The following is an 18,977-nucleotide window of genomic DNA, read 5'->3' as shown; positions in this document are numbered from 1 at the left end:
CAGAGATGTACCAGAAGTGATTACTATGCAGACATCATGTTGTAGACAACAACCTGCAACTAACAGGTCCTAAATGACTGATCCTCAATGATATGTAGTTAATTGTTACACCTAAGCATCGTCAGAGTAATATGAGTGATATCCTCTTTAAACAATACAATTGCAAAAAAAAAAAAAAAAAAAGCTTATCAAGCTTTTTATTTAATCAAGGGTATATTAAGCTATTCTGGAATAAATTTTAACAATATAAAATATTGGATTTTGTGTATTAAAATTTAATTTATTAATTCAAATGTAATTGTACACGTCTTAAACAAAAACAGACCTGAACTAAAACCACAATCAAATGTAATCAAGTAGATGTAGTCATGATCAAAAGCAGAGGCACATGATGTCATCAGACAGGGACAAAACAACTCAGCTATTTTAAACATCAACTGAATTCCATGCACCCTGAGGTTTGTTCAAGAAAATAGTTTAAAAAGACAACAGCAAGTAATTCATTAGCTAGTAGTGTTTGCGTGCGCACACACACACAAACAAACATGATCTATTATAAAAGGAATAAAACAACTTCACGTCAAATGATAATGTATGGAATAATTTATCAAATAAGGATTTACAGCTAATTAAAAATGCTCCTGGGTTAGGGTTAATATGCAAGTATGCATATTGTATCAGCAATCATTAGGGATGCTTATGAAATAAATTCCAAGGTTTCATTTTTTGAAGGTTCCCAGTTTCGGAGGTTTGCAGTATGTGTACCAGATTCAGCCCTGTTTACTTTACTGATCTTGTATACCTGGTGTTTTGCAGTAGAGGAGCTAATGGCTACAGTAGATTAAGGCTCATATGTTTATTTTTAAGAGCTCAAAGACATTGACACAGCTTTCAGAATAATTCAGTGGCTCACACACGGCTACAAAAATGTCTTAGAATGCACACGAGAAGTAGACTCTGATCTACTTCCTGTTTTGTGACAGGGAATGTCAAATCAGGCTGCTAATATCCAATTAAATAATCCCTATACACCATATAATAACCCTATGTCTGTTTTTAATCATGAGCATTACATGAATTACAATGAATAGTAAGACATAAGATAGCAAAATACAATGTGCAGGGCCTTGGAGATTAACTGCTGAAAAATGGTTTGGTCATTCAGCACACATAATGTTTAATTTGATGATTTCAACAGATTTGTTGCAGTGACCTCAGAGAAGCTGAAATAACGTTAAATAAGTAACTAATTTTGTTCATCCACTGATGTAAAATAACAGTAACAAGCATGGCTGGCTAAAATATGTACAAGTTTGACTCAAGTATCTAACCAAATTGCTCATGAGTCCACCTGTAGACCTGTGAATAAGATAACAAACTAGCAAGAGCTACATCTGTTCTTCTATAAGCAATATCAGTGGTACAACGGAATGTCTCACTGGTAAAAACTCTCAGCTTTGCTTTACATGGTCAAAATATGAACACATAATTAAAAGAAATTGCTAAAGTTAAACATAACTTACATTTAAACCTCAAACATTTATTTTGCATTTTAGCATTTAATTATTTTTTTTTTTAGAATACTCCTAGTAGAATTAAAAAAAAAAAAAGAAAAGAAAAAAAGGTTTGAACATTTTTACAATGCCACAGTTTAAATGTCCTTAAAAGGCCATGAGACTTCTGTGTTAAATTTGCTTTCTAACCAAGCCAACTGGAAGATGTCAAAAAGCTTAAACCATAATCCACCACACCATAATACCTACATCTTATGCAAACAAATTTAGACCACCATATGGCCAAAAGACACCTAAAAATCCTAATTTAAAAAAAAAAAACAGTATAATATGTGGGCTATAAAAGGCATGTTATTGACTAAGAGTTTTAAAAGTATAATAATAAAAGTAGGTTACTCATTACACAGCACTAAACTTGTGTCCCTTGAACGTGCCTCTGCTAATGCCAGGGTAAAGGTCATCTTCACAGCATGTCTACATGCCTACAATTCTGACCAAAAATGCAGCATTTGAATGCTGTGACATTCAGCTAGAATTCCTGTGAGTACTGAACATGACATTCAGAATTAATTAAACAATTATAGTATGTAAAAATATTTGTCTTCTTGCTGCTGGTTCAGTAAACTCATGAAATCTGCAATGCTTCAAGTTCTTCTTCAAATTCATACTGACATTAAAAAAACTAGAACCTAGAACACTTCAATAGATGAAGTGCATGGTGTAGCTCAGTGATCACAATTACTACACACGCAGAGGACCCCATGCAGCCGACACTGCTCAGCTGATGTGTGGACTGCTTAGGGGAACCAGTGGTGTAGGATTTCAGCAGTCTTTTCCTATTTGCAACACAGTGCATACTGTGCGTTAAATGTGGAACTGTTTCTGATGTTGGCGCAACATGATATATAGTGAGATATGTTCAGCAACACGTCCAATAATCTGCCAGCAAATCAATAAAATGTCAGCAAAAATGTGATCTGGTACACTTTTAATGTGGTTTGTGTGATCATTGCGGATTCCTGTAGTTCCTGGCAATTTCCTATATTTGATTGGTATGAAAGAATAAAGCAAAGCTGCATAGGAGTATACAGTGTTGGTTTAGGTGTAAACAATAACAATTAACATATAAAGATTCTAACAAAGATGAATTTGTGTCTAAAACTGGCACAGTTTTCTGGCTTGATCTTGAGGTGGTATACAATTTTTTTTAATGATGGTTCTTTGTCAGGTTTAGATTTACCTGCTATTGACAGTTTCTCTGTAAACGCTGTCCAACAATGAGTTCTTTCACAGTAAAAAGAATAATTGGTCAATATGATTCCTATGGGGAGCCCATACTGCTCCTCCAGCCAATCAGCAAGTAGCCTCACTTCCTGTCCAGTTTGCACTGAGAGGTGCGTCTTTCACTTCCAGACTTGTTTCTGTTAGGTGGTTCTGAGACGGGAGTGTTTCTGGAATCCTATCCGGGTTTTGTATATTCTCTATGGAGTCCACAGGTAAAACCTGTTTAAGTGGATCAGCTTCAGTGGACTCATTTTTAGTCTTCTTCTTTGGTGATAGGGGCGGGGGGTTGGTACAGGTACAGAAATAGGGAAGAGTCATTGTTATTATGGTACCCAAGAAGAGAAAGACACTGGCTACCACAAAGGAAAATACATAAGAACCTGTGAGGTCCTTCAACCAGCCTAAGAGGGGAGCAGAAATACACAGAGAGAAATAACTACAACAAACATCATAACATTGCAGTAATCACACTCATCCCTATTTAAGGTAAAATGATACTGTGTTTACACATAGCTACAGTGCTATAATAATAAATATAGTTTATAGTTTAAGATGTCTTAAATTGCAATAAATTCCCTCTAAATTGTATGTGGTAACATTACTGGGTCATCATACAGAGATGATTCTAGATTATTATTTCTTTAAATATTATTTTTTTTCCACAAAAGTGTTCATTGTTGCCAATTCTCAGCCAGCACAGGTCTCCATTGTATCACTAGCACGATACATAACATTTATAACCAGCTTAACATAAGCACTTGATTGGCTTTCAGTCTGTATTCACAGAGAAAGAAGATTTAAGCCATACACCCCACCCAATAAGACCACAGACCTTTTGCTTTTTCGCTGATTGCCAGCCATGTATATACGTGGCATCACTTGGATTTAAACACAAGTCCTAACAACAGAACACAACTGTGTTTGATTGAATAGAAAAGCTGTTAAAGCAGTTCAGACGCCATTTCACAAACCTTCCAGAGGAATCTGATTTAGGCGAGGGTGTATGCAGAATCATGTCATGCCTCAGTTAGTCTGCCAAATAGGCATTAAATGTGATTATTACTATCTACATTTGAGCAAAGTTGTGATGGTTGGATCTATTATTACAGACACTACACTAGCTAAGCCTGTCACCACATCAAAGCTATAGTTCTTCAGGCCTGCAGAACTGTGAAGAAACTAATGCTACTGGCAATGTTGCACAACAAATATCACCAATTAAAGCAGCACAAAGTTTCAATAACTAGTTCATACAGTGACCAGTCTAGGCATAAAAGAATGGCTGCTTACCTGACAGTGGCGCTCCAAGTAGGCCTCCTACGCTCTCAATAAGCTGCAGGAGTCCTAGCGCACCGACCATGCGATCCATGCCCACAATCTCTGGCACCACAGAAAACACCAGTGGGGTCATAGCACCGGCACAGAAGCCATATGCCAGGCTGACTGTCAGCAGACCAGAGTAGTGCCCTTGTAGTGAGCAGAGGGGCAGCAGTAGGAGGAACAGACCCACTAAAGCCGTCCATATGGTCAGTAGGTGGAGCGAGCGCAAATGCCTCAAATCCGAGGCCCAGCCGGATACCACACGCCCCAAAATGTCTGTCACACCCGTGCTGGAAATGACAAATGCAGCCTGGAATTCGCTGAAGCCCACAAGGCGGCTGTGGGCCACAAGGTGGACATACGGAATAAAGTACCCGGCGTTGAAGCATGTGACAGCCAAGCTGTAGATGATGAAGCCTCGATGCAAGAGCAGCGACAGCTCAAAATACTCACAGGAACGGGAAAAGAAAGACCTGCAGTTATCAGACACGCTGTTGCTTTTACTCTGAGAAGGAGAAGAGAGGGAGAGAATGATGGATTTCAAAAACAACAGAATGGCACTGCTTACCTCATTTTTATTATTTAAACCATGTGTAAAACACTCTGGAATAATAATTGCACTGCCTAGCTTGGGGTGGCGAAAGTTATATAATGTAATGGGTTGTGTTTTACTGTATATAGAGATTATATATGGACAGATTATATTTGTACAAGATTCATTAATAAGCCTCGTATTTGCATGTGTGCACTGAAGAATGAGACGTGGCAATAATCGTGCCCAAGGCCTTAACTTGGACCCAGTTTTCCAAAAGAATCACCTTAACTTTCAACAAAAGTCTCTACCACATGGCCATGATTGTAGTGATGAACATTTACAGAAAGATAATCTCCAAATAGGAATATAAATAAGTACCATTTCCACAACTTTAATGGGTCTGAGTGGTCGAATAAGGGCACCGCTGCCCACAATGTTGAAGCTGAGACCGCCAAGAATCAGGAGTGCCCCGCGCCACCCGTAGAAGTCTACCAGGTATTGGAAAAGTGGAGAGAACACAAAGGAGGATAAACCCACACCCGTGAAGCCAAGGCCCATAGCTAGAGCACGCCGAGTGCTGAAATACTCCATCACAGAGGCTATTGTAGGGGTGAACACTAGAGCCCAGCCTGACCCTAAAGAGAGAGGGTTAATTGTATTATGCAGTAGATACTTTTCTGTGCACAGAAAACACACATATATAACTGAGCAGAATGTAAAATAGTAGTTACCTGAAATGAGTCCCATGGTCAGGTAGAGGTGTGTGAGTGTTGTAGCCTGAGAAGCCAGCATGAATCCCAGTCCAGAAAGAACACCTCCGATCATTACAACACGACGAGCCCCGTATGCATTACAAGCAGCTGTGCCTATAGGACCTACACATATACATGTATAATTAAGCTTATATAGCAAAGACCACTGACTATAATGTGTATATTAATATATCCTATAAATATAGCTATACAGGTCCTATTCACCTTGACAAAAACTGGGCCTCATAAAATTATGTGTTTTTTGTCAGCCACACTAACTGAAACTGAACTAAAAACTTCCCCCAGATTTACAAAAGTTTCAAAAACACTGATTTTCTTTGTACTCATGCGTATGTTGATCACCCACACAGTGCACAGACAACTAGAAGCACCAAATGAACAATGACGGTAAAGTTTGAACACCAGAAGGGGAATGTATTTTAACTTGAAATGCACAATGAGGTTAAAGACTGAAAAGCAGAAGTCGAAGTTATTTTGGATCAAAATGAACAATGATGGTACAGGCTGAAAGGCAGAAGTGGATTTTTTTTTTTTTTACTAATTCCTATGCTGATAAAATATTTCATAATATAGTATAATATTTATAATAATAAGTGAGCACTAAATCCTCCATTAGCTGAGGCATTTGTTTACAGCTTACGGCTATGCGCAGACAGACCAACTCATCCTCAATTTAAACAGCAACATTTCTTTTGTTATAATTAAATGATTAGTTTTATTTCTCTTAATGTATGGGTTTGTGTTGGCTCACCACCTTTATTTTTCAGATTCTTTAATTAATGCTAATAATATAAAATGACAGGTTTTCAGAAATTTACCTCGAATGGTATTCCTAGTCCCTAACCTAGCGAACTAGCATGAGGATGTGTTTTTAATAGAGACTCTAAAACACTTCTATATGTTGCTCTGGATAAGCTGTAATGCTGTAAACATAATAAAAAATTAAGCAATTTAAACTCGACAGTATAGTCCATATAGAAAAAGTGCAGTAATCCATTCAAATTATATGATTTGAGTTCAATATGATTTGAACTCAAGGTTTACATTAGTTAATTTTCTTATATGTAGATTTACACACACTCAGGAGCATGAGTATGATACGAGAATTTTCCAACTTCATATTCATGAAGACCACATTTCCTGTGTAAAAGCCAATTATTATTAGCAGTTATATACAAATCATTCTGTTCATATACAGCAGGATAAAAGAGGCCCAGGTTTGCACTTGCACATGTACAGTAGTGTCACTCACTCAGTAATTGCTGCATGGCCACTCCTATGGAGGTTATCCAGGAAACAGCCTGAGCACTCTCCCCAAAGTACTGCACAAACTCCACAAAGAAAACCCCCAGACTGCGGATGAGCCCAAAAACTAGGGCTGAAGCCATGAAGAGTGCAACCACCACCGCCCAGCCCCAACCTCCATCTGGAGCTTCCACATCCCCAACTGGCTGGTGTTTTTTCTCCTGCTGCATAGCCATCACTACTGTGGAATGCTGAAGGGAAATAGAGAGAATGAAATTATTTCCACAGTAAAATACCTACAGATATTTTACATATTTGCTCATATGCTTACAAACCTAGATTGAAATAAAATATATCTGTATATCATTCACTCATTTATTTATTTGGGAAGGTGTGTTATTGCCATATGAAAGTCACTGGCTAAATTCTAATGCCCATGCACAAAGTAACTACATGAAACCTGCTTTGTGCACATGGAAAGAACCTTTTAACAAATTAATCAAAATTCTTCGCATGACCTTTGTTCCACTAACCCCACTCATGACCTCTTTAAATAATCAATCAGTTTAGGCCTTTGGTCATGCACTGCTGAGACAAGTCCTTTCAAAAGGGGGAGGTATGATATTGATAGCATAATATCATTTAGGATCTAGAATAAAAACAGCTCAAATGCAGCCAACACAACATTTCAATTTCAGGCCGACATAATCCATCAGTCTGCTCCATATATTGCCTGAGAAGTGGTCTTATGTGGCCAAGGCTGATTTATGGTTATGCTATGCAGCTGGATTGGGACATCACCATCACTGTCATCACGTGGCTACATGAAGTGGCAATATGTCTCAGAACAATACACTTGTTCTGAGACAGTGCCTTAAACTTTTTTTTTCTTTCAATCATTTCTACATCATTTTCCACATATTATTTACTAGTAACAAATAAAAAATGTTGGCTATTGCGCCTTTAACTATTGCAGCTCACTGTCTGAATGCCAGGTGGTAGAAGATTAATCTGAGATTGTAAAAGGTTATAAACAATGTTACCTTGTTGCTCTGTAGATGTAAACGAGCTCTCTGTAAGACAAGACAGAGCCAGACTGCAACACCACAACATCTTATCACAGTGCGCTTGTGCTCCGTGTTTGTGGCCGATAACCAAAGTAGGACAAAACGGTTTCACAGTGTTAATGTTTTGTTTGTTTTATTAAATCCGTATACAGACAGCTGTTGACCAATAGTTTAGGCGAAATACGGGTACCGGCAGGGGGACAAAAAGAGAGAGAGAGGTAATGGTTGCTGTACCCTGAAAAGTTGTTGTTATTGAACCGCAACAACATTTTCTAAAGCTAGAAAAGACTGTAGAAAATTTACCTTTAGCTTTTAGCTGTTAAAGTGAGCATAAGAATGCAAGTCTTGTTCTACACTGGTCAATTTTTGTTTATTTATTTATTCAGACGAGCTTCTGTACAACACGGATACTCTTATTTTGACAGCGAGAATGTGACGGTTCTTCAGCCGGTCTGTCAATAAACAGTGCCGCGGATTTAGACTTATCTAAACTGTGAGAGACTGTTGTTGTCTTGCTGTTGCATTCTAGTCAAAAGGAAAGCTTTCACCGAGCAGTTACCGTAAACTAGAAGCTAAAGACTTGCATAAGGCTAGCATGTAGATGCTGAACAGATCCTCAAAACAGTACACTCCCTATATTTTGGCGAGCCGGGAACCTCGGAATGATCAAACCTTTCATATTAAAAGCAGATAGAGATGGAGTGCTTCGACTACTCACCCGATTAGGCTCAAGCGTTCTTAAGACAAAAACAGATAGCCGACAACATTGTAGTCATTCTTTGTAAAGGTATTCTTACTATTATATGTACGTGGTGCACGTGGGTCTGGTGCGCACGCATATCTGGAAGCCGCCTAGCACATAAATGAAGAGTTTCTGTCACGTGAGAGTTTGAGTTCTCGCTGACTGAATGAGTTTACTGAGAATGCATGGAGAAGCAGAGGAGAATTATCATGAAGTTTTTTTTTTAAACCGCTTTGTTAAAGCGACTTGTGTAAAGGTTTGATGTAACTGAAACTAGAGAAGTACATAAGATAGTGTGTAAGAATGGGTGAGCAACTGAGGCAGCTAAACCACAAGGGAGAGGGAGTAACACTAACACCTATGAAGTGTGTGCGAGTCACCCTAGAGCAGTTCTCCTCTCTCTTTTGCATTTTACAGCTACCCCTTAACTGTAAAACATGTTTCATACAATTTCTCCAAACATAAGCCAACCATTTATATATTAGGCTCATAATGCTACTTAAATGTGTACAGTAATATTTAGGCATTTTATTACAGCCAGATGTTTTTATTCCTGAAATTATTTCTGACAATACATCGAGTCCAATTTGACAGTATTTAAAGGTGTACTTGTTTTTAAAGTTATTCAGGTTTAGATTAAACCCATTCAGTTCAACTGACCAATAACTATAGGAGCTCAATAATAAATATAACAACTTCGAAAGAGTTGTAATGGCACTGACAGAGTGAAAGGGAAAAAAAATCAAATCAAAGACCCCACTTTGACGACCATGCCCTAGAGTCCTTACAGTGTCCATGTTCGTGCGTACTTTCCTGCTTAGATGGCTATTTAATAAATGGATAGTCTCAGCAGCTAGTGACAAGAGCTCCTTATTTACTATCTGCAAGGAAAGTCGATTACAAGAAGAACCATTTGACTCCAGCACAGAGTGTCTGTGCAGTTCCTTGGCATGAAATTGGACTCACATACTATACAAGCTTTTTTGCTGAAAGACAGAGTAGCCTTAATTAAGGCAGTCAAGGAACTATTCAGTTCAATTCAGTTTTATTTCTATAGTGCTTTTAACAATGGACATTGTCTGAAAGCAGCTTTAAAGGAACATATAAACACAGATTACCGATTTTAAGTGTGTGAATTTATCCCTATTGAGCAAGCCGGTGGCAAGGAACAACTCCCTAAGATGATATGAGGAAGAAACCTTGAGAGGAACCAGACTCAGAAGGGAGTGAAAAGAAAGTTCATTATGGTTTTTATATGAAGTCTGTTTTGTTGAACTAATCCAGTGTTCACCAAAGGAGACCTGAGTGCAAAACTGCATGTGGTAATTGCAGTCCCAAGACCATAGTAGAAACCGTAGTCCCAGCAACCACAGCGAGAATGTCCATGTGGAATTGAAGTCCAAAACCATTTCCATGGTACTTCAAGTGGTACCATCCTAAGCAATCTCCAGGCTGTAGCCGCCAGTTAATGAGAGCTCCATCCAGAGGTAGGGCATCAGGATGGATCAGGCAGGTCTGGAGAGCAGAAAGGGTCAGGATCACTGGCATCTCCATAAAATCATGTGTGGCTCGACACGAGGAGAGAGGGAGAGATTATTAGATATGCTTACTATCCCTTGATGGATAGAACTGTGTACTTTGCATAAAGAAAGTCTATTCATGGTAAGATTGAGTAAACAAATATGTTTTCAGCGTAGACTTAAACACAGAGACTGTGTCTGAGTCCCAAACACTAATTGGAAGGTTGTTCCATAACTGTGGGGCTTTGTAAAAGAAAGCTCTTCCCCCTGCTATAGCCTTCAGTATTCGAGGTACCAACAAATAACCTGTACCTTTTGATCTAAGTAGGCAGGGCAGATCATAGAGGACCAAAAGTTCACTTAGATACTGTGGCACGAGATCATTCAGTGCTTTATAGGTTGGTAGTGGTATTTTATAATCAATGCGAAATTTTACTGGTAGCCAATGCAGTGTGGATAAGATCGAGGTGATGTGGTCATACTTTCTGGTTCTAGTAAGGACACTTGCAGCTGCATTCTGGACTAACTGGAGTTTGTTTATGCTCCTACTGGAACATCCACAGGGTTCTACGGTGCGACCATATCACTCGCATGTGCGACTGAAAAGTACTTTTTGCGACTGTGAAAAAATATATTAGTTGCAACGGTGCGAGTGACGTGTTCGGAGTCGTATAATACAATCAGAATAAAAACTACAACTCCAAAATGCATCTACACCGCGCAACAGTTACTTTCGCAATGCTTTTCATCACCTCAATCAACCGAACAAGTGTGTAAATACTGCAGAGAAGCTATTATGATGACAAGAGTAACACTGTACATCATTTGCTTCTCTCAACTTCCCAATCTCACAAACTGCCATATTTTATTGATCCCGCAAAATGACCCAAACCTGCAACTGTGACATGCTCGTGTAGCCACAGCGAGTAAATTAATAATAATGCTAACTCTACAAGGTGGGTGTAATTCAAAATTCTTTATTAAATCATTCCTCACCAATCATAATCAAGAGTAGAAACTGTTCAGTCTGTAAACATACTGCTGCTGCTCTCTCTTCACCAACTCTAATAGACAGCACATTCACTTTATTTAAACTCACTGTTGCCAGATATCACTAAAAAGTAAACTCCAGTTTTCATATTTTGATTTAATCCCCCTAAAAACGCAATATTATCAGCAGACATGGGAACATTGTACTGTGGGAACCCATCTAAAAGGAACAACTGATAAACAAACAAATAAAAAAACTAATAAAATGTAAAGAAAGAAAATGTGCTTAGTTATAAATATTTAATTTAATATAAATTTAATATAAAAATTAATATAATAAATTCATAAAATATAAATAAAATAAGATGAAATAAGGTTTAATTACTATGGGTTGCATTTAATATAAATTTGACATTAAGCTTAGTAAGCTATTTCCTTAGAAGGCTATTCGCCTTCTTTTTCCTAATATGGATCATGCTTGTGTTAGTCTACTTTGAATTAGGACTCTTTATTGTTTAAGATATTTAAAAATAAATATTTTATGCTTGTTTATTTCTCAATTAACCAACAGTATTTCTCAATGATATTATTTTAATTCAATTAACAGTGACCATGAGCAGAGAGCTTACATTTAACTGTTTATGACAGACCTCCTGATTAAAGCTTAAAAAAAAGATTGGTATCTGGATCGGTATCGGTCGATCAACATGACAAGAAATCAGTATCAGCTGTAAAAATCCTGATCGGAGCATCAGTAATGAACACCATTAAACTAAAGCGCTTTGCATCTGTCAGATAAATGAACTCACCCAATCACATCCTATATGAGATTATTCAGATATATGCACAATATATGCAGAGCAGTTCAAGAATTTGCTCCAGCCCAATAGTGTATCTTTAAATATATTTAAGAGGAGCAGACTTCAAAGATTGAATATTGAGTTTTTTTGTATTTGTTTACAAGGTGGAACAACTGGTTGTTGTTTTTTGCTTACAGCCTGTAAAATTAACTCAAAATATTCAATTTAGTTTATCAGAAGGTAAATTAATTTGTCAAGGCTCACACTATGTTCCAAAATTCTGTCATAATTGACAAGCTCAAGTTTTTTCATGCCTACTTGTGCGTTATATTGTGACACATTTATGTTACCATGTCTAAAAAAATGATTAACTTCAACTGTACTCATACATTTTTGACTGTGCTCCTAAATGCATCATGTAGTGAGATTATATTTCTTATCTTAGCAATATTTCTGAGATGAAAGAAGGCTATTCTAGTAATATTATCTACATGAGCATCAAATTTTACTGCTGCACATGATGAAACAGAAAGGCCATCCAGAGTTACTGTGTAATCAGAAAGCTTACTTCTAGCTACATGTGGTCCTAGTAGAAGTACTTCTGTCTTGTCAGAATTAAGTAAAAGGAAGTTAGTAATCATCCACCATCTAATGTCTTTTACACATTCCTCAACTTTATGAAGTCATCTGGCTTTGCTGAAACATACAACTGTTTATCATCAGCATAACATTGGAAGCTAATTCCATGTTTACGAACATGCTTGACAGAAGGAGAGAGGGAGTTAAAGAGAGGCCACTACAAGTGGCCACACATAGGCATATGCAGATTTTCTACGTCTGGCGAAATTGGTGGTAGTAGCAACCCTAGTAATAAAATTAAGAATGCTGCATGACAGAATGGTTCACTGTTTCCTGAATGATCACAGTTGTCAGCCTTATTTCAGAAGCATGATTCAGTAATGGTGACAGAAGCATGTACAGTTGCAATCAAAATTATTGAACCCCCATTGCAAATCAGGTTTATTGTCAAAATTGACACACTTTCAGCTGTTTGCAATGAATAAATGTAAAAAACATTCACATATTTCCAGTGTAGATTGCTACTCATAGGCATTCTGTCCTCACTCTGTACCATATCTGTCTTTTTGTCAGACTTGCAGCTGTCATTTCAACCTTGCTGTGTACCTACCCGCAGAGGATGACCACTCTCATTACCTTCATCTTATAAAACATTATAAACAATCAGACATTAATCTAACAAATTCATTAATACATATCTGTTAAAGTGTCCATGTAAGTTCTATAAAGCAGTAATTTAGCAACAAATAACTACGTATTTTCTGCTTTATTTAATGTTTTAATATCTATACCTTGTTACTGCCATCTTCTCTATAACAACTATCAAATAGTTTCATGATATATAGTTACATTCATATATATATATTCTTTTTTCACTCTGGCTAACAGTTTCCTACATTGCTCACAATACTATCTGACTGCTCTTGGATAATATCAGTAGGAATTCATCTCTACCTAAAAAGACAGTTGCATAAGCATTTTAGTCTTTTAGCCTGTCCAGCTCTCTTACACCCTCATCTGTACATTGTGCTCAAACACAAAAGGTCCCAAAGCTTTCTATCCCTCTTTAAGCTTTCTCATGCTTATACCACCCTCAATGCAATCATAGATCACTAGCTAGCTGAGTTTTGTATCTGCTGTAACTCAGCACAACTGTATCATATAATGGAATTGCATTCAGCAGTTTACACCTATTTATACCACAGCCAGGGTTGGATGGGTTACTTTAAAAATATATTCCGTTACGGTTACAAATTACTTAACGTAACGCAATCCAAGTATCACAATATGAAAGTAATGTAATCTGATTATTTTTGGAATACTTCAAGGTCACATTACTTTTCTCTTTACTTTTACATATGATCTAAAATACATTTATTTAGAGCTTCTTTTAGAGCTTAAAAATATGTTCAATGTTTGGATTTGTTTTAATAAAAGAAATAAAATTGTTGCTCATGTGAGTCACAACTGGCAAGAGAGAACCAGAGGTAGGCCTATAATCATGCAGCTGTCTATATTGTGTAGTGTCTTCTTACAGAAAACTTCATTTTAAGGATTTTAAGTTTCTCTTTTCTTAATAACACGTTTTTATTTGTTTATTACGATATAAGAATTTAGCAGCACTGTGGAATAATTCTGAACAATACTGTAAGTAGCCAAAAAGTAATATTATGGGCAGAACCTAAATTATTATGCTAAAATCCAAAACTATGTCACCAAAATTAAAATCCAATAAAATTACTACAAAAACTTATGCAAGAACTGAACCGTATTATATTGTACTCTATCTTTGAACAGCAAAATCAGGGGAGAGCGCGAACGCAGTCCCCCACTACCACAAATTATGCAGTCGAGATTCCCACATTTGGGGAATTCGCAGGGGTCAGCACAACCGGAGTGCAATGGCTGAGCCTCGCCCTGGGTGAACCACCTTCTTGATCATGGTATCTCCCCTGCCAGGTAAGTATGAGTTTTACACGGCCTGCAGAGCGCCGCTACAACCACACACACCCTTTACCATCATGGTGAGTGACATTTCCTCGCTCATTACACACACACACACAAGCACCTACACAATACAATCTACACACTGCTATAATCAATAGTGCGTTTCTTAACGATGTGCTCGTTTATTTCACAATAAATCTACAGAAAGAAATCTCCCATGATGCACTACTCCTGAATATGTAATGAGAGCTACGCTACCCCGGAAGTAGTTTCTTTCTTCTTTTAGTCTGACTTGAGCACTCAGTTGACAGTTTGAGTCGATCCAGGAGAAGAGATGCGTTTCTATACAGGGCAGAGCGTCTGATCCTTCACTAGGTTTTCTCACCAATACATTAAATATCGACATGAAATAAAAACCGACCACTTCCGGAAATAACACAAGGACAGCTCGCGCTGCACCCTTAACCGTCATTTAAGGATTTGAATGACTCGCGCTCGCCTTGCCTCCTTATTTACTTTTTAAAAAATATATTCTTCTTGAAGCAGTTTTAGTAGCTATTTCTATTGGCAGTAAGTGTAAAAAGCAAATACTATAAACTGCTGTTAATGTTAAAAAGGCGGTTTTATTGAAGTTCACGCTACACAGATATGGATATAAAGCAGTTGATACTAGAAGGTTTCCTCTATGGCCTTTTCTTCACTGTACAAAAGGGGTGCACCGTTCGCGGAAGTACTGCAATACCGGGTCGATGCGTGGAGTGGACGGAGCAAGCCCCTATTCCATCTCCCTGCTCCAAAAATCAATTTAATATATGGTCCCCGTATAGGGGACGTATCAGATATTAAACTGATAAGTACAGATTTTTTCTTTCGAAAAAATTTTATTGTCACTTTTTTCTTTTTTTCACATTCACAGTGTACACAGTTTTTTTCCCCTCTCATTTCAAAAACATTTGTGATTAATAAATAAACTTAGATAAAACACAAATTTCTTATTTTAAAATTGTTTAAAGAAAAAAAAAATTGTGTGTGTATAAAAAAACTATGAATAAAAGTGTCCATAAAATAATTTCAGTTTTAAATATATATAGATAAATAAATTAATTAATAAAAAATGCAAATACATGTCTACATATAAAACAAACAAATAAAACACCACTCAAGTGTCCTCTCTTTTTCAAGATCGGGTGTGAGTCCCTACCTAGGGCGCCCATCACACTGCTCTCCAGCCACGGCCAAGGCCCGTCACTTCCAGTGTAAGTTTGGCACCCACTTCCATATAAGTAATTAATACTACAAACAAACAAACATACAGTTAGAATCTTTCTTTGACAGTATCAAGGGGGTGCACCGTTCCCGGAAGTACTGCAATACTGGGTCGATGCGTGGAGTGGACGGAGCAAGCCCCTATTCCATCTCCCTGCTCCAAAAATCAATTTAATATATGGTCCCCGGGTAGGGAACGTATCAGATATTAAACTGATAAGAACAGATACTACACTTGATCTTAGCCAAAAGGCCGAGAAGCGATACCTGAACTGATAAACCACGAGGAGGGACATCCTTCACTACACAACACACGATAACTGCAAATACTACTTTATTCACTAAATAGTTAATAAAATATATAAACCGCATTGTTATCATGTAATAACTCAACAAACCCTCAAGAACTGCATCAGAAAAGCACACAGATTAAATGAACGGTTTTGAAGTGTGTGCCGTACAAAAAGAGGAGGAGGAATTGCTAATGAGTTCAGAAACTGACCAATCAGAAGGATACAATCTCGTCTGCACTATAAAAGAAAATGAAGGCAATTTCTAAATAAACGCAATGTATTTAAACGTGTTTTAAAATTGATAACTACAGTCTACAGTCAACACTAAACATTTAATAGAAGATGAAACTGTCGTTTCGGATTAAAATAATAAATAATAAGTCACCTCTCGGTGGCCAAATGTGGTACTGCAGGTTGCAGTGACATCCATTTGAAATGTGAGGAGAGCACAAACACCTCATTTCGATTTCAGTGTTTCCCAACCAGGGGGGCCACAGCACCATGGGGTGCCGCCTGATGAGAGCAGGGCTGCCGTGTAAAAATTCTTCAAACATTTCTAAAATGCCAAAATGTGAATAAAACTCTTATTATATATGATAAATATCTGATGTCTGAAATAACACAGACAGAAATAATAAGACGGACACACGCATAATAATAATAATAATAATAATAATAATAATAATAATAATAATAATAATTTATATATTTAAAAGAATAATTCCCTCCCCCACGACCTCCCTCGCTGACTTGTCAGCAGCACGTCAACAGCAGTATGCGTAACATATGCGTGTGTTTTATCCTAATAATTAACGCGTGACGATGCGTGTGTAGTGCAAAAGGATATGGACAGATTTCTTAAAAGAAAAGCTCAAGATTCTTCTGGACCATCAACTTCATCCTCATGTAGCTAACGCTGTCTAGCATTAGTGTTTGTGTAGGGTGCCACAAAAGTTTGAAAAATTTCAAAGAGTGCCGTGACTGAAAAAAGGTTGGGAAACTCTGCTCCATTTACCCCTGTTTTATGAAACAGGTCTTGTGGCGGTATTCGGAATGTAACTCAGTTCTTTATATGAGTGAACATACAGGTACAAAACTAAACCCTAACATTGCTTTAACTTGACGTGAACATCCTGACGTGCCGATTACCTTATGTTTCTCATAAGAGCTAATTAATTACACGTCATTATTACCCATCAAGTGAATATGTGATTATAGTTAATCCATTTTACAATTCGACCAGTAGATGGCGAGAGAGTGCTCTGATCAATAGTTTCATTTTTAGCAGCAGATCCCTCTAATGACTGATTTTAGCATCCCTAAACAATGAGCTTAAACAAACTAAAATATTTACATTTACATTCATTCATTTAGCAGACGCTTATATCCAACGCGGCTTACAAATGAGGAAATACAAGCAAAGCGATAGATCAAGCAGAGAACAATACAAGTAGTGCTACCATGGAAGATTTATAATTGAGTTCTAGAGAAGCAAAGTGTGCAGAGTAGCAGAGTAGAGGTGTAAGAGCCAGAATAATGTTATATATATATATATATATATATATATATATATATATATATATATATATATATATATATACACACACATTATAAATAATGTGGGGTTGGCATTTTAGGGGTTAGTTAGGTGTTCACGGAAGAGGTGGGTCTTTAACTGTTTTTTGAAGATAGTCACAGATTCTGCAGTCTGGATTGAGGTTGGAAGTTCATTCCACCACTGAGGGACAGTTAGTGTGAAGGTTCTGGAAAGAGATCTTGAGCCACGCTGAGTAGGCACTACCAGGCGTCGGTTGTTAACCGATCACAGATTGTGTGAGGGAATGTAAACCTTCAGGAGTGTTGAGGTAGGAGGGTGGTGTTCCAGACAAGGTCTTGTACGTGAGCATCAAAGCCTTGAATTTGATACAGACAGCTACAGGAAGCCAGTGGAGGGAGATTAAGAGGGGTGTGACATGGGTACTTTTGGGCTGGTTGAAGACGAGACGTGCTGCTGCATTCTGAATCATTTGAAGGGGTTTGATGGAGCTGGCTGGGAGGTCCAAGAGTAGTGATCGCCTTTTTTTGTAAATCGCTCTGTATTATAAATTGTTTATTCTAATATTTTGAGATACTGGATTTTTGATTTCCATGAGCTGTAAGCCGTAATCATCCAGATTAAAACAAAACAAAAAAAGGCTTGAAATATTTCACTTTATGTGTAACAAATCTAGACTATATGAAAGTTCCACTTTTTAAATTAAATTACATGAACTTTTCCACAATATTCTATTTTTTTTTTAGATGCACCTGTAGTATGCTGTTCACAGTTAAAGGGATAGTTCACCCAAAAATGTAATTTCTGTCATCATTCACTCACCCTCATGTCGTTCCAAACCTGTATGACTTTCTTTCTTCTCCTGAACACAAAAGAAGATATTTGGAAGAATGTTTTTGTCAATATAGTGAAAGTCAGTGGGGTTTAAAACATTCAAGCTCTTTTTTGGACCCCGTTGACTATGACTGTATGAGGAAAAACAAATTTTGTGTTCTGCAGAAGACAGAAAGTCATACAGATTTGGAATATCATGAGGGTGAATGAATGATGACAGATTTAAATTTCTGAAAAAACAAAAACAAACAAAAAAAACTATTGCTTTAATCAGCAGGGCATGATTTTATTTGATCATAAACATACAGTACCCTAGTCACACAGTGGCTTAGTGGTTAGCACGTTTGCCTCACACCACCAGGGTCAGGGGTTCGATTCCCATAGCCCTGTGTGTGCGGAGTTTGCATGTTCTCCCCGTACTCCAGTTTCCTCCCCCAGTCCAAAGACATGCATGGTAGGTTGATTGGCATGTCTAAAGTATCCGTAGAGTATGAATGTGTGTGTGTGTGTGTGATTGTGTGCCCTGCCTGCCTGATGCTCCCCGGGATAGGCTCCAGGTTCCCCGTGACCCTGAAAAGGATAAGCGGTATAGAAGATGGATGGATGGACAGTACCCTAGTGTGGTATTCTGATTTGGAGAGGTGAACATCCTTTCCATTTGTCACAACAAGGACACTTCAAGAGAATCTCCAGACTCCCATAGGATGCCAGAC

At 37.6% G+C, this 18,977-nt stretch overlaps 1 protein-coding gene, 2 non-coding genes and 1 pseudogene across 6 annotated transcripts; all 4 read right to left on the bottom strand.

Moving 5' to 3' along the window:
* Nucleotides 1-157: 157 nt before the first annotated feature.
* Nucleotides 158-15,535, bottom strand: slc16a13 (solute carrier family 16 member 13). 4 transcript variants are annotated; one of them, XM_053629279.1, is made up of 6 exons: nucleotides 15,518-15,535; nucleotides 6,679-6,922; nucleotides 5,385-5,528; nucleotides 5,032-5,288; nucleotides 4,089-4,623; nucleotides 158-3,199 (listed from the first exon to the last, which is right to left on the bottom strand). In XM_053629279.1, exons 2-6 carry the CDS (start codon nucleotides 6,905-6,907, stop codon nucleotides 2,868-2,870), a joined length of 1,497 nt encoding a protein of 498 aa, XP_053485254.1. In that variant the 5' UTR covers nucleotides 6,908-6,922; nucleotides 15,518-15,535; the 3' UTR covers nucleotides 158-2,867. The 4 variants fall into 4 exon arrangements, with proteins under 4 accessions (XP_053485254.1, XP_053485252.1, XP_053485253.1 ...); XM_053629277.1 differs by lacking the exon at nucleotides 15,518-15,535 and adding an exon at nucleotides 7,715-8,901; XM_053629278.1 differs by lacking the exon at nucleotides 15,518-15,535 and adding an exon at nucleotides 8,457-8,901.
* LOC128610845 (U1 spliceosomal RNA) lies at nucleotides 14,173-14,336 on the bottom strand. Its single transcript, XR_008386448.1, has one exon. It is a non-coding gene; the product is annotated as a U1 spliceosomal RNA (small nuclear RNA).
* Nucleotides 15,025-15,196, bottom strand: LOC128610856 (uncharacterized; annotated as a pseudogene).
* A 121-nt stretch (nucleotides 15,536-15,656) lies between the features above and the next one.
* LOC128610854 (U2 spliceosomal RNA) lies at nucleotides 15,657-15,847 on the bottom strand. The gene has a single exon (XR_008386457.1). It is a non-coding gene; the product is annotated as a U2 spliceosomal RNA (small nuclear RNA).
* Between the last annotated feature and the right edge of the window lie 3,130 nt (nucleotides 15,848-18,977).

This window comes from Ictalurus furcatus, chromosome 7, assembly GCF_023375685.1.
Source record: "Ictalurus furcatus strain D&B chromosome 7, Billie_1.0, whole genome shotgun sequence".
Classification (NCBI taxonomy): Eukaryota; Metazoa; Chordata; class Actinopteri; order Siluriformes; family Ictaluridae; genus Ictalurus; species Ictalurus furcatus.
Note: the sequence above shows the minus strand (reverse complement) of the source record. Positions and strands in the feature narration are given on the sequence as shown.